We start from the raw sequence: 16056 nt of genomic DNA, 5'->3' as shown, positions 1-16056 counted from the left end.
TTGTCTGTCCAAGGTCCATACTCTCGGTCTCCCTGTCACGCACTGAAATAAAAATGGAAAGCAAGCATTGGCAATGACAACAGTTTGGGTTTTTGTGTGGGCACGGGAAAGGCACTTGCGAGGCACTGCCGCTGAGGTATCATCTGGCCGTTGACTGTAGCAGGTGCAAAATGGTGTGAGTACCTGGGCATCTAATAGCAGTGCCTGGCAAATGCCTAATATTTACATGCAAGGCAAAACTGTTGTATTTGCTAAAGCTTGTTGTTAACAGGGCTTCAGTAAAGGACATGCATCGTGCTTATATATTCAGACGTGCTTAAGTCATTTTTATTACATTAGCAGCCTGTTTATAGCTCCAATTAAGTCATGAACTCTCAAAGACTGCTTTGAAAAAACAGTGGCAGGCGCTCTGAGCACAAAGTTAATTGGTAAGGCTTGATTAAAGCCAGCTCAAAGAGATCTCTGGGAAAAGTGTTTTGGGTGCAGCAGAGTAGGAACTGGGTGAGAATATCCATAGGGATTAAAATGGCGAGTAGTCAGTTAACAGAACAGCCCATTTTGTATCAAAACAGTCAAACTTCTCTCCCTGGCTGTTCAACCAATACCTGGCACTTCTTGCCCACTGCATTGCCGCTCTCTACCCCAACTTCCAGTGCTATGCGGATGACACTCAGCTCATTTTCAGGCTACCCTCAGCCACCTCTTCTCCCTCTCTCATTACCGACTGTCTGTCCGCCATCCAGGAGTGGTGTGCTGCCCATGATCTCTGCCTTAATGCCAGTAAGACTGAGATTCTCCTCATCAGCACACCCACACCCTCCTTTCCTGTCATTCTCTGGCCGGCCACTCTTGGACCTCTTCCTGCTTCTACCTGTGAGGCTAAAAACCTCAGGGACATCTTCGACTCCACACTCTCCTTCTCTCCTCACATCTCCGACGTCTCTAAGAAGTCACACTACCAGCTGCACCTCCTCAGAGGTATTCTTCCTTTTCTCTCCTTTCCCCAGAAGATCACTGTCTCCAGAACTCTGGTTCTCTCTGTGCTTGACTATTGCAACAGCCTCTTTCTAAATCTGCCTGATTCTACTTTCTGTCCTCTGCAACTCATCCAGAACAGGACTGCAAGACTTGTCCTTGGCCTCAGGCCCATGGATCGTATCTCTCCAGGACTGAAATCTCTGCACTGGCTCCCAGTGGCTTCGAGGAATAAGTTCTAAACCCTGTGCTTTGTCCAGAAGGCATTCTGAGGCTTGGGGCCTCAATACCTTCAACTCTCTCTTCCTAAATATCTTCCTTCTTGAGCTCTTCGCTCACCCGCCTCCAACTCCCTCAGGGTCAGTCGCTTCTCCAAGCAACGAGTTGGTGGTAGATCTCTTTCTTCAGCTGGGGCCTCCCTCTGGAACAGCTTCCCTGAAAATTGAGGAGAATCATCTCCGGTTCCGGAAGCACCTCAAACCTTTCTCTTTGCTTCTGCTTTTTCTCCTCTTCTCTGAAACTACACTGGTTACCTGGCCACCCTCTGATCTCGGGCCCAGGTCCCCTCCCCCACCAGTAGCACACCTGCACTGCCTTCCTGGCAACCCCCGGACTTGAGGACTTTTTGTCTGTATCCCTACAGCCCCACTACCAGCACTTAATAGCTGATGTCTGCACTTACCCTTGCACTTGCCACCTGCTGGCCTTACCTTTATTTATTGTTATTTTTTCTATTATCCCATGTACTGCACTGTCCCCTCTCCCTCCCCCCGCACTTTCCCCCTTCCCCCTTCCAATGCACTTGCGCGATCTGAATGACACCTGTCTAATCTGTTTCCCCCTCCCTTGTCTTGTCGCGCCTTGAAACACTTGTGTATAGGCGCGCTATAAATGCCATACCATGGCCCTCATTACGACCCTGGCGTTGGACCATGGTGCTAATAGCACCATGGTCCATGCCGGTAACTTACCGACTCCGCCATGGCGGAATGGGGAATTACCGCCCCATTCCAAGGTTGGCGGGGCGGTAATTCCCCATGCCGCCATGGCCCTTCACCATTCCCATTTTTGCCCCATAGGGCTCAATAGAAATGGGGAAGGCGCTAAGTCCGGTGCCGCAAATTGCGGCACCGTACTTAGCACCAAGGTCCCTTTGCAGGTTGGTTTTTAACGCCTGCAAAAAGCAGGCGTTAAAATCGCCAAACCCGCAAAGGGACCTCGTAATCAGGCGTTAAGGGTTTAACGGCGCCGCCACCTTTTACGGCGCCGTTAACCCCTTAACGCCTGAGTTGTAATGAGGGCCCATATCAAAGTGACGCTGCTGTTTAACAGAGATTGGGGACCAAAAATCACGGCTTGGTTCTTTCTTAGCATTGGAAAAAAACCTCTGTATCAGAACCATGTTTGAAACAGTTCCCTCTCCCAGTGGAGTTCACAAATAGTTTAACAAGGCTTGGCTATAATGCTTGTGGTCTCGTGCAGAAGGGATGCGACCAAGCAGTCTGGACTGGATGGCCCCTTTTGGGGTGGGGCCGAGGCTTATTTGCATATGGTCGTTCCCCTTTCTGTAATGGCTTGGCAGTCAAAGAACGATGTTCTTGGGGTTTGCCCAGAGAAGTGGCAGAGGTTCAGATTAATTCATAATCTTCCAGCCACCACCTCTTGTTTTGCTATCAGTTATCATTATCCCCAAGTTCCTCATGATCATCTCGTTTGCATGCGTTTTCCAGAACACAGGGGCAGAAAGGTTAGCGTGCTCCCTTGCCAATCAGACATATATCACAGTGATGTAGTCTTAGTTACCAGTATCTTAAAATATAGTGTGCAACAACACCTTCAGGGAGTAGATTCTTTGTACAAATACGCGGTAAACACTGACCAGTAGTCTCCGGACCAATCACCACTAGTTCCCTGTAAGAATCTTCTTGTTCATTAGAACATATAAGGTCTCTATACCAGTTCTGTAGTATACCCGTAACTATGTTGATCTTGATATTGATATTTGATTCATATCGCGCTCATGCACAAGTGTTTCAGAGCGCGATGAAGCAAGGGAGGGGAACAAGGGAGAACAAAAACAACAATCTTACTAGGCCCAGTGACATTGAGAATGCGCAAGTGCAGGGAAGAGGGAAGGGGGAAAGTGCAGGGAGGGGAGAGGAAGAAGTGGAAATTGCTGAGCAAAGGACATTGTGGGGAATGTTGGGGACATTCATGAACATATATAGCATCTTCATCAAGAACACCATTTTAATTTGCAAAATTCATGCAGTCATCAATATTGGGAGTCGCTGCCATGGATTATCAAATCCCTGGATTATTACCAAACCCTGTCTCTGCACCTCATCACTGCAGCCGCTGGCATCACCCCATAGCAAAGCATCATCACCTGCCGCGTAGCCGCCCTTAGCCCCGGCGGCCTATGCCCCTGCACTCCACCTCTGCACACGACCTAGTGGACATGCAGGCAGCACTTCATTAGCCAGTAACGTATATTCCCATGCACTGGAACTGCGAAAGCAATGCAGGACTGGGATCTGAGCATATAGAGAACTTCTTGACAATAGCTAAGCTCTGCCCGCTTCCATTCACCCATCTTTGCCAAATTAACCCTTCCCTGTTTCCAAAGCTCACGCACCCACCCGAGCGTACCCCTCCCTGCCTGATCCTACCCATGGTAGCTCACCCATGCCTGCCCTCCAGTCAACCCAGCACACGGTTATATTTGCACCAACTTATGTTTACCTTTCTCTCCAAAATGACCTTTCCCTATCGGTCACCAGCTGAAAGTGGTGAAGTTCCATGATTAGCAATTGGGAGGCGGAACCGGTAGTTTGCTCAATGTTTATCTGATCCTGTGCGCCTCTGTTGGAACTACTAAACTCCCTTCCGGATATAATTCAGTTAATTGCGTACATTCATTTGATGTGGGAATAAGGTGCAATACTAATGAAGAGATTCGAGCTAGCAGGCACCCGGGATTTCACTCTTTCCTGAGTGTGACTGCACTGATGTGCAGAGTTCAGTTTAAAGTGCGTAAATGAGTGGGGGTTGACTGGGGTTATTAGCCATCATCTAAGATTTGTTTGCAGTGTATAAGAACTGAGGGTAAAGTGCAAGCGCTGCGGTTTGCCTCCCTGACTGACGGTGCTTGGTCTACAGTGCCGCTGTTCCGGGAGCAGCCCGGTTCTCTAGATCTCTGCGCACGGACTCAAAATTTGCTGCGAGAAAGATCAGAGCTGCGTGTAGATGGACGCTGCAAGCACAGACAGTAAAGCGGTAGAAGAAGAGCACAAGCATCACTAACCGAGACAAGGAGCAATCGTGCAGCGCTCACCGAGGTACAGCTAAAGCGCCCAGAACCAACGCGTCCTCTTAACAGGTGCCAACTTTGAGCAGTCCCCTCCTCCCTGGGATAGAGGATTGCTTGCTCTATACTCCCAACCGAGACAAATCGGCTTCCACCCACAGTCTCAATGGCACTAAACAAAACAATGAACTTCCAGGCAGCATGCGCCTTACTGCAGCACACTGGATGAACAACTATCAACGAATCGAAAAGTTTGATTAAAGCGAGCGCAAAGAGTTCCCTTGAGGAGGTGTTTTGGGACAACTCGAAAAAGCTTTAAAAATGTTAGACTGAAACTTGTTTACCGTTGCTGGAGGTGGTAAATGCTGATTAGAGTCTGATTTAGAGTTTGGGTAACTCCCCATTTTAGGAGTTCCCTTGGACTACACTAGAGTTAGGTGGCATCACCACATACAATAATACCACCAATCATGACTGCCACCGCCTGCTTTACCACCACTCGCAAACAGACCATTGTTACTAGGTTTGAGTCCCCAACCCTAAATCTGGCATAGCAGTAAAAGAGGCTGTGTTTCCAAATGTCACTTGTTTGACTCCCTCCAGTCTCTTAATGAGGCCCTAGGTATTTGCATTATTGTGCGGTTTGGAGCACATTGGCTTCCAAACTCCATAAGATCTGCAAACACCTTTACCGAGGTGATGATGGGTTCTCCACATTAACCATTTCCCAGCCCCAACATATATGCGTGAACGATCTGTCTGATGTGTCCATGGATAGTGGCAGATATCTCCAGCCTCTGCATGGCCAGCAGAAGTAACATCATATGGGGTATTATCTGCACAATACAAAGGAAACTGCATTTGGCTGACAGAACTGGAACACTCACTGTGAGCTGACAGACAAAAAGGCCGTATTTTACTCACACCTGCCACATATCAGAATGCTGTTCTCAACGAAAGAGAAATACTTGTAATAAGTGGGCCTTGCATGCGATTGTCAAAAAACTCACAAACCAGATGCCTACTTTTCATTAAAGGTGACTGATGCCTAAAGTGATCATTTGCAAACACGGAAACTGCTATCAGGGAAATGAGTGCATTGTGCAGCTTAAAATAATGAACACATGGAGTCAAAAAGTCTATTGCCAGAGTAATGTGAACATGTCATGATGGAAAAATGAACATTGATGGCATTGGCAAGATGCAAATATATCAAAGATAAAAAGGTCTCATGTGTGATGTAATTGTAACATTCAAAGTGTGTGTTTTGTGCATGAAGACAATTTACCCCAGTTAACCCCTCGGGGGGATAGCTCAGGGGCAACACGCTCATCTTGGAAGCAAGACAAGATACAGAACAACACAGCTTCAATCCCCGGATCTGCACTTAGAAACCTCTGGGTATTAAGCGCATTATAAATAACCAATTACAATTACTATACCCCACAAATTGAAGTTGAAAGGTACTAGCCATCTGTAAAAATAACTCACCACCGAGACTGTATGCATGCATGCAGACAGAACAAATTTTCCTACTTGCCAAGAGTCAACTATGACTAGCCAATGGCTAGAGGCGGGGGCACATTTTGCACCTTGCCTAGCCCATTTAAACTCTTAAATTCCAACCCTTCACACCTGCACTTTCACTCATATCCCTTCACCTCAGGCCCATTTTCACCTAGCCCTTTTCACCTAGCCCATCACACACTACCCTTCACTTCATCCCTTACCCTCCACCTTAAACCCTTCACCTCCAACCTTCCACACAATACCCTTTCCCCTCCCTCCTAACCTTTTATTCTGAATCCTGTTAGCCCTAACACTTTACCTTAAGACTCTTCAACCTCACCCCTAAACCACTATCCTTCAATCCTTCACTTCAACCCTGCCTACCCTATCCACATACAATCCTTCACCTTCAATCCATAACACTTAACTCATCCACCTCAATCCATCATCCCAACTCTCTCTCTTACCTGTTGTTGCTAACCATTCACTTATAGCCTCCTATCAATGCACTTTGTGAAAATACCCTTTATGGAAATATTTATCAATGAATATTACTCAATGAATGTGCAAATTGAGGATAATACGCTCAGGGAATTGAGTGGTGCCCCTTACCAACCGCCACATCCGCAGCAACAGGAAAAGCCAACTTCTGCATGCACAGCTTCAGGAAGGCCCACTCTCCAGATTTACAAAAACTCTGATGGGAATGAGAAGCACACTGGCGGAGCCAAGCAGCACCCCTTTGCCCCCATGCTTCAGAGAGCAGTGGTGGGCTGCGGCACAGGGACACAGATCCCTGCGGCCCTGGAGTGCATAGCAGCTTCTCGTCACATCTCTCCCCGTTCTAGTGCGGTTTCTAGTGCCAGCATGGTTTATAGTCATTCCATCGACAGCCAAAGCATCTAACGCCATACCACATAAAAAAAAATTTAAAAAGCATCTAATGCCATTTTTGTCTTTTTTTTTTTTAATGGGGGTCTCTCCCTAACCCCCCTTTTTTAACCTTTACAATCCATTTTTATTAAACTAAACCCTTTACCATCTAAACAAAATGCATTAAATGTTATTTTTTTTAATGCTTTTTTTTAGATGGTATGGCTGTCGATGCTTTGGTTGTTGATGCAATGACAGGATACCTGCCAGCACTGTGACCTGGCACCCAGAAGGCCCGGCACTCCAAAGCAGCATATCAGAAAAGTACTTGAGGAGGAGAGAGGGACTAAAGGACTTGGTAATAATTCCTCCGGGTAATATGGCATCTGCTACCGCATTTGTGTGAAGATAATTAGCTCCACACGAAAGCATGTGGTTTGTCCGGTTTTCAGTAGTGAAAATCCATAATTAGCCACCGCGGCAAAACTAGTCAGAGCTCATTTAAAACACAAATTGTTAATTGCTTGGAGGGGACCTCTTGCGTTGGCACAAAATGTGCAAACAGGTCCCCCCAGGCCATTTTCATCATTTGCACTGCGGAGGGCAAACGGAGAGGCCAAACGGTAACGAAAGGGCCTTGACATCTCTCGTTTGCACTATACAATGCAAAATGAATAAATGCTGCAGCCCTTTACGCATGGCTGGCAATGTTGACGCCATTTACGCATGGCAGGCAATGTTGACGATGGATTTCCATGGAATCCGCCTCCTCTTTGTTGTTGTAAAAAGCAGGTGCATGCCGTAGTGTAATCCATTGGTTTTATGCCTTTATGAAAATGTCATGCTGACAAAACCAAATGGGCAGAGGGGAATAGGGAGACGGAAATGTAATCCCCGTTCCGACACCACCCTCCAAAACGAAAATAATGTCTCAGAGCGTAAATGGACGTGTTAAGACACCTTTCAGTTCTGTGGTACTTATTTTAAAAAATTTTTAAAATATACTTTTTTTTTACCGCTGCCGCCAAAATTGTAATGAGATTCCAAGAGTTCAACAACTATCAGTGAAAACATCTGGATATCACGTGGTAAGGAACATAGTACTGGGCGTTAAGTGCTTCTCTCTCTGCTCATTTGAACATGTAATAAACACTGATGGTTGCAAGTCATGACAAGGTGACTCTGTGCAGTTTGCACTCCCTTCACAATCTCCTCAATTGGCAGGGCTCAAGTCAAAGGTACACGGGAACAGAGTTCCCCTGTCCCCCCACCCCCCAGCTAAAAGAGAAACATTGGATATCATCTTTGAATTTATGAATCAAAGCCGACGTCGGGAATCAAACCAGCCGTCAAGTCTGTAGGCCTGACACTTCACCACTGCACTATATAACCTGTTCTAAAACTATAACGAACTAAAGGTGAAGTATCCCATCTCGTACCGCAAGTCTCAGGGAAACATTTGTATTAGTCCTTGGAGTTTAAACCATGCACACCTTTTCACGTTTTCAAAAACACTATTAGAAGAAAACTGTCCTCTCTTGGTTTTGTGTGTGCCTTGATTTTATGAAAGGCAAATGCCATTCCTCCTGTTGAAGTTGGGTGGTTATGCAAATCCAATTTAATGAAATGTGCACATTTCACCTTGATATGCGGATTTCTGGCAACTTCACACCCCATTGCGTTTCTTGATGAGTCCCCCCCCCCCACCTCCCTCACTTTCATTTTTAGGACTTGACCCCTGCCAGTTGGTCAAAGGTCTACTTACTAGATGGGTAGATAATCAAGCAGTCCTTGGCCGAATCGGGGCAACCGCTCTTGGACTTATTGTGCAATGTTTACCTTTCACTGCAGCAATCTCACCACAGAAAGGACGTTGACCCCTGGTCCACCGAGCGTGCCACCGCCTCTGCAACAACACAGGCGTGACCCATGCCACAAGGTCCACAGTCCAGCTCAGGCGTCAGCGATTTCTTCATGTCAGCTTGCACGTATATGCATTGATTCGTGGAATTATCTCCGTGAAAAACTGGGATTTGCGCGCCATTCTGCGGCAAACCCCCGTTTGACGAATGGGGATTTGCGGGAAGGTTGGCACGCAAATCCCTGTTTTACACGCAAATAGTTCAATGAATTAGCTCATGTCTGCGTCTCATGATTGCAGCCTGAAGGGGGATCCCTTAAGCAGCTCACTGCATATCACACACGAGTTATTCAGTACAATCGTGTTTTGTGAAGAAAAGTGACGAGTTTGTGAATGATATAGATACCCACGTATATACAGTTATCAAGTCAGGGTGTGGGATATCGCTATAGTCCTCTTTTTGTTCTTCCTGGATTCTGTACTTTTTTAGTTTTGTTTGTCCACTATGTATACATCAGAGCTATATCTAGGCTCATATAGCACAAGAATAATGAAAGCCAGACGGGAGCAGCATGAGATTTGCAGCTCTCGATCTCTGCCAGGCGGCCCACTCTCTACCCTCAGTCCTTCAGAGGTCCAGGCATGAAGCACCATTACACTGGGTAACAGCAGACATGTTTACAGTGCTTAGAAGCGGGAGAAATCTGTGACAGGGTGCAGTGGAGTACATTTGCTGAAAATGTTAGGGGGGACATGACATCTAAAAGAAAGGTTCCCCTGCCAAATGAATGGGGACAAAATCGTGTGCCACGAAAGTTTGGGGGACAAACACCCTTGCCCCATCCCCACCACACCTTAAATTACGTCCATGATGACAGGATGACGAGGATGCATTTGTAACCAGTCCTGGAAGTCTCGTTGCCTGGCAGCGGAGGTGCTCACCTTGTTGATGTCCCACAGGACCAGGACGCTCCCGCGCTTGGCGAACTCGAAGGCCGTGAGCCGGCCCATCCCCTGACCGGCCCCGGTGATGAGGACGATTTCGCCGCTCACAGACTTCCTTTTCAGGGGAATAAAAAGCTTTACAAAGGACTCCAGGTATGCGCAGAGCACTGTGAGCAAGAGGAGGGGGAGCTCCAGCAGCAGGGACATGGCTGGGAGATGCTTGAATGCAATGCGCCTTTTTTCTGCCTCCCGGCACCCCCCGGCTTTACCAGGTGTAAAGCGGGAGCGTTCTCTTCCCCTCAGCTAAAAGTAGTTTCCTGATTCATAAACAGCGGGGCTCTGTCTGCAACTTTCAGCAGGGCCACGTGACTTCATGGACATTCGTTAACCAGTTCGTCGCCATGCATGTTCATGACAATGAAGAATACGTGACATCAGCAGGACTGTGTCTAATTAACAGCTGTTATGCGACCTCTGACCATCTGAAATCAGGCTGTAGAAACGTTCAGAACTCCACCGAGGGATATTTTTTTTACATTTTAAAGCAGCTCAAATCTTCAGGTTTTTTTTTAGCAAAACCTACACATAAAATAAGCAAAAGCCAAGAGCCCTGCCATGATTTTAGAGAATGTGATGTGCTGTGTATAGAGGGGTGTACTGGTGGCTAAACAACGTGATTGGAATTCATTTGGTGTAGCCGTGGGTTTATGTGTATGATTTTGAAATATGTTTATGATTGGTTGTATGTATGGTTGAATGTTGTATAAAGAAGTAAATCAGTGTGTAAAAGGGGTCCCATATTTTTGCGGCGATATTGACCCATAGATCCAGCGGGGGACACCCCCACAACCCCTACATTATTTTAAAATGTGCGGGGGACACCCCTCGCAACCCCGCTCCCACAAAATATCCTCCCCAAAAATTTCCCCTATGGCGAGACAAATGGCCATATGTATTGCAATATTTTTGGTGGGAATATTTTGTAGGGATACCGTAAAAGGTACAATATGTGCAAGCAGTTTGCCGATTACCTCCTCGTAATTTTCATTGCTTTATTCCCCACACACGCCCTCCATGTCAGTCACTGGCTTTCAGTCGGGCGATGGTCCACCTTCAAGGCTATATGCATCACTCACCGTGCTCTGCACAACACAGGTCCTGAATATCCACAACTCAAGCTCACCCCCCACAGACCCAACAGAAACCTGAGCTCAGGCACCAGTCTCCTCCTTGTCATCACTCCCACCAAACCGACTAGAATAGGTGGATCGCCCTTTTCCATCCAAGCACCTACAATATGGGTTTCTCGCCCATTTAGTATCCGACGCATAGAGGATCATCTCGCCTTCTACGGGCACCCAAGACCTGGCTCTTCCCTTCTGCATCATGGCTGACCTAATCTGCCTCTTGGGTTAACTATCACCCCCATACTGGTAGGTGGGGGTATCAATCAGGGTCGGATTGGCCCCTCAGCCTTTCGGCCCGTGGCTGGGCCGAAATCGTCCCTGGGGAGTGGGGGCCAGCTTCTGGCCAGGACTGGGCTGGTTTGGAAAAAAAACGGGGAAAAAAAAGTTTTTTTTTTCATTTTCTTTTTTTTCTCCAATAAGCCCTTCATCCTTTTTAGGTCGATAAATGAGTACCAACACAGGTCGGGTGATATTGTATGCTTGTTTGTTCTATAAAAAAGAGCACAAGTGTAAGTGCTATACAATAACATATTATCTTTTGGCCTTGAGCGTCTGCTTGGATTCACAGTAATTTAATGTACTTGGGAACAATGCTATTTGATGCCACTTCCTGTTTTGTCAAGGGGTGAAAGGTCGTATTTCATCGCTTCCCGGTTTGACACTTTGGGGTGAGGTCAAATGACATCACTTCCAGTGATGTCATCAGAGCTCAAGGATCGTGAGGCAAGGGGTGGGCCACTTTTTTGAGGCGAGGGGTGGGCCACTTTTTATTGGGTGACCGGGCCTATTTCTTGTCCCAGTCCAACCCTGGTATCAATGAGTCACATGAGGAGACTTCAGGACAGTACCGAGCACGCACAGTAAGGATTACTGTGGTGGTGAAGTAGCACGTTTAGGTGGTCTGCAGTGTTCGATCACTGGAACTACATTAAATCTCGTGTCTATTTCCTTTGGGAGGTGGTGTGTTGTATATAGCACACTTGGTGCTTTACAAAAAGCCAAGTGCTGCGCGGTTAAGTGGCACGCTTAAGTGGTCTGCAATGCAGCATATTGCAATTTTTCTGCAGTGCGGCATATTGCTTCCAGTAAGGAAGAGAAAGTAAGACTTCTGTTTATTCCCAGCCCTGCAGCCTCTGTATGCATTCGAGGCTGCAAGGGTAATAACTCTGAATAACTATAAAATGGGAAAATAACTGTTTCAAGAAAACAAAACCTGATGCTGTGCCTGTCCATTAAATACTCCTTAGGGATAACCTCGTTAAGGTAGAAAGATTTGACTCACAAAAACAAACCTTCATGTCAAAACCCAGACGTGGAACGTTTCCATGGGGGTCATTACGAGTTTGGAGGTAGCCATCACGCTATTAGCGCCATGGCTGCTTCCAAACCTGGGTCCGGGTCCGGTCTGGCAGAATGGGGATTTACGGGGATATTCCGACCTGTGCGGACCCGGTAAGTCTCCATTCACTTTACCATTCTCCATTCCCATTTGAGCCCCGATAGGGCTCAATGGGAATGGGGAAGGCGCTAATAACATTATTAGCTCCAAGGTCCCTTAACGGGACCCGCAGGGAACGGCTGGTCAGACCAGCTGTTCCTGCTTGGACCCGCTAAGGGACCTCGGAATAGGGCGCTAAGGGTTTACCGGAACCGGTCTCCTTACCGGTGCCCGTTAACCCTTACCGCCCGCCTCGTAATGAGGCCCCATGTCTTCACTGCAATAATATACAAAGCGGTGACCACGTGAGAAACCCCTGTACAGGACAAAGATTTGAACTAAGATATTTTGCTACCCGTGACTACAAATTGCTGATATATGGATTGATCTGTCCCTGTGGAAAATGTTATGTAGGACAGACAAGCAGAACGATCAAGGTGAGGTTAAAAAAACATAAATCAAATAGCGCCAACAACCAGAAATCTCCAGTTGCTAAGACATCTCACAGAAAACAGACACACAATAGCACAATTGAAATATGTGGTTCTGGAGATTGTACAGTCCCCACCCAGAGGCAGGAACACCAACATACTTTTGGCAAAGAGAGACATGTTCTGGATCCACAGGTTGGATTCCATGGCACCCACAGGAGTTCTCACTAACACCATTTCTCTAATGGTTGGACTAGCACCATACATCTGTACTTTTTAACTGTACATACTGACTGACATAGAGTGTTGACGCTACCTATTTTGAAATAACATGAATAGCCCTAAGTAATATAATTGTATATTTGGTGAAAGTATTGTGAATATCATGTTTAAATTCTGAACAAATGCGCCAAGTGTTTTGCTAAGTGTTCTGGTGCCACTGGCCCTTATTACGACCTTGGCGGAGGACCATGGCGCTATTAGCACCATGGTCCATGGCGCTAAGTTGCCAACTCCGCCATGGTGGTTGGCGGACTTACCGCCCCATTCCGACCTTGGCGGGGCGGTAAGTCCCCAATCCCCATTTACCCTTCCCCATTCCCATTTTTGCCCCATAGGGCATAATGGGAGTGGGGAAGGCGTTAATTACGCCACCGTAAATTACGGTGGCGTAATTAACAACAAGCAGGTGTTAAAATCCATGGCGCTAAGGGACCTCGTACTCAGGCGGTAAGGGTCGGTGATGTTTACGCCGGCGTAAACCCCTTACCGCCTGGGTCGTAATGAGGGCCACTGTGTTTTATTACTTGACTGCTGGAAACCTCTGCTTTTGAAGCTCCGGGACGCTATACCTTTAAGTTCTGCAGCCTACTTAAACCTCGCGAGAATGCTAAGCGTTCGCAAAGTGTTTTGCTAAGTGTTCTGGTTTCCCGGCGTGTTCAGGAGTGCTGGGAGTTGGCGAGCGGCTCTGGACTAGTGATATCGTCTGTTTCTAGTAAAGTAGCACAGCTGCGCTAATTACGTTTGATACACGCCATAGAAACTTCTGAGAGTGAGTTCCTGGTGCTAGGGGCCACAGAGCCCTCACTAAACATAATGCATTGTTAAAAAAGACTTACATGTTTTTATGGAGTGGCCCCATGACTTACACTAACCTGGATGTGGCCCCTCAATCCATATCAGATGAAGATGGGCCTGATCACGACTTTGGCGGTAACCCTTAAATCCGGCGGTAGCGCTATTACTGCCGGATTTAAGGGTCCGCCAAATCAGGACTTCGGCGGATTTCACCCCAGCTCTTAGCTGGGGGGAAATCCGCCGGAAAATTTGCGCTCATACCACCGGCAGGAAATCCGCCGGCGGTATTAGCACGAAATTTCCCCATTGGGCCCAATGGGGAATGGGGCATTCCCGAATGGGCTCAATGGGGAATGGGGATTAACATTACCGCCGAACTTGTGATCCGGCGCTATTAGCGCTGGGGAGTTCGGCGGTAGGGCTAATACCGCCGGTGGTAGTACCGCCGGCATTACCACCCAAGTATGTTGCGTGCCGTATTACTGCCCCTGCCACAATCTCCCATCTCTCCTTCAGAGAGTGTGCTCATGGGCATAGCTATGAATGACTGCAGCTTTCACTTGCTAGTCGATAGCTCAGCTAAGACTGTGGGGGACAAAACAGCGCAACAAGGTAAAATAAACACGTTTTTCCCTGAAAAAGGAAATCAACATCGAAACGCTTGTCGGAGTTACTTCCGACCTTAAACCCTGACTCTATGGCTGACTTCGAAGCACATGGGGAGGCTCAAGTGATCTTGGAGACCTCGTTTTCATCTTTCTCCTCGGCATCTATATTTCTCCTGAGTGGACGGCTATCAGCAACCTTTAAGCACACTAGAGGACCGGATGAGTTTTCTGTCCCTGAAGCATTGGGGACAATCAACCAAGGCTTGGCAATATTGGTCTCCTTGCATGAGTCACTGAAAACTGAGTCAAAAACCCACTCTGTTCTTTTGGTCTCATTATTATTCAAATTTGAACATGTTCAATTACATGTGACTGCTAATGACTGCAAAAGGAGATTTGCACAACTATCTGTTCAACAAGTTGGGGCTGATTCAGTGGACTTGCTGGAAGTGGTCAAATCAGCGAAGTTACATCAAATGGGCCCAAGCCGGTCCTCTGAGGAGAAACTCACCGATGGTTTCCCTTCCGATCGGGCGGAAATTGCACTTCCTCTGTCATCGAAACTGGTGTCATGTAAAAATCTATCACAGTCTCTAAATAGGACTTCTGTTACAGCTCCAGACTTGGGTATTGGCCTTACTCTGGGCCAAAAGACTTTGGACTCATCAGTGGTGATCTTGGCTGAGGGCCTGCATGACAACAAAGAGAATTATGATTCCTATGTTGATCTAAATTGGCGAGGGGCACCTGGCCGGGAGGAAAATACAATGGTGATCAATAACATGCCTAAGAGGTGGGTTTTGCAGGTGGACAAAGAAGAGGTCAAAAACCTAAAGAAAATAAAAAACATTGTAATGCCCATTAACAACTGACAAGTCTCTAAACACATTTTTCGGACCTTGAAAGAAAATTAAGAGTCTAGTGATGTGCAGCTTAATTCTGTTATAGTGGCACGTAACTCAGTCGGTAGTAATTCAAGGGTTGCTTCTGGTTCCGATTCCGGCACAGGGAATGTGAAGGCCAGGTTATTGGATGGTGGTCTCTCAGTCTGTATGGCCCCTGGGGTCAGGCCAAGGTACATTGGGGATGGCTCAGCACCCCTGGTCAGGCTCACACTTAATGAACACACATCACCCACTGAGGTCCAATGAAGAACCTTTGGGGCCTGTGACTGACCCTAAGGCTATTAGTAGTTCCCCTTCCCAATATCATCTGGAAGCAAAGACGGGCCGCCGTAATGTTAATTCTACTGAGAATGCCGATGTCATAGCGGCATGGAATGCCGTTACTCTTAGGCGAGGCATGACTTCTTTAGGCACCAACTCCACAATGAACCATTCAGTGTTAGCTCCATGCACCTCCTCCGCTGTGCCGAGACAGTCCACACATATGTTCAAACGTTTGTTGGTACTGGAAATCTATTGCCACCTTCCCATCCACTCCTTCCAACTGTACGTCAAGACCGTTTGAAACTTCCATCTCTGCCGACTTACTCATCTAGAAGTGAAGTGTTGGGAGCCGAAACTGTGAGGCCCCCCATGGCCTGCTGCCAATGAAACAGTTGAGAGGGGCTGTGGCTCAGGGGTTGAAGGTGACTTCATAGGGTCTGCAGGTGGCGAAATCATCCCAGGTGCTGATGGTAATGCTTCAGACTGTAATCCCGGCCAATAGATCTTCAGCAGTGAATCGCTCAAATGAATTGGGGTTGTGACGAATCCGGACACCGTAGATGTAAGTAAATGCTTGTATTCTGGACCCCGCAGCAACGCAGCCGTGTCCCAGCACATCAACTGCAAACTGACTCGCCTGGAATGTTGTTCTCCAAGCTAGAACAACATTCCA

The 16056-nt window shown here is 47.2% G+C and overlaps 1 protein-coding gene across 1 annotated transcript in view; it reads right to left on the bottom strand.

The window, feature by feature from the left end:
• LOC138515790 (estradiol 17-beta-dehydrogenase 11-like) overlaps positions 1 to 9803 on the bottom strand; it is a 151393-nt gene extending 141590 nt beyond the window's left edge. Inside the window, exon 1 of the mRNA XM_069630515.1 lies at positions 9471 to 9803. Within this exon, the coding sequence (XP_069486616.1) occupies positions 9471 to 9680 (210 nt within the window). The 5' untranslated portion in view covers positions 9681 to 9803. The remainder of the gene's footprint in view (positions 1 to 9470) is intronic.
• Positions 9804 to 16056: the final 6253 nt, after the last annotated feature.

This window comes from Ambystoma mexicanum, chromosome 6q, assembly GCF_040938575.1.
Source record: "Ambystoma mexicanum isolate Mex_15411 chromosome 6q, UKY_AmexF1_1, whole genome shotgun sequence".
NCBI classification, from domain to species: Eukaryota; Metazoa; Chordata; class Amphibia; order Caudata; family Ambystomatidae; genus Ambystoma; species Ambystoma mexicanum.
Note: the sequence above shows the minus strand (reverse complement) of the source record. Positions and strands in the feature narration are given on the sequence as shown.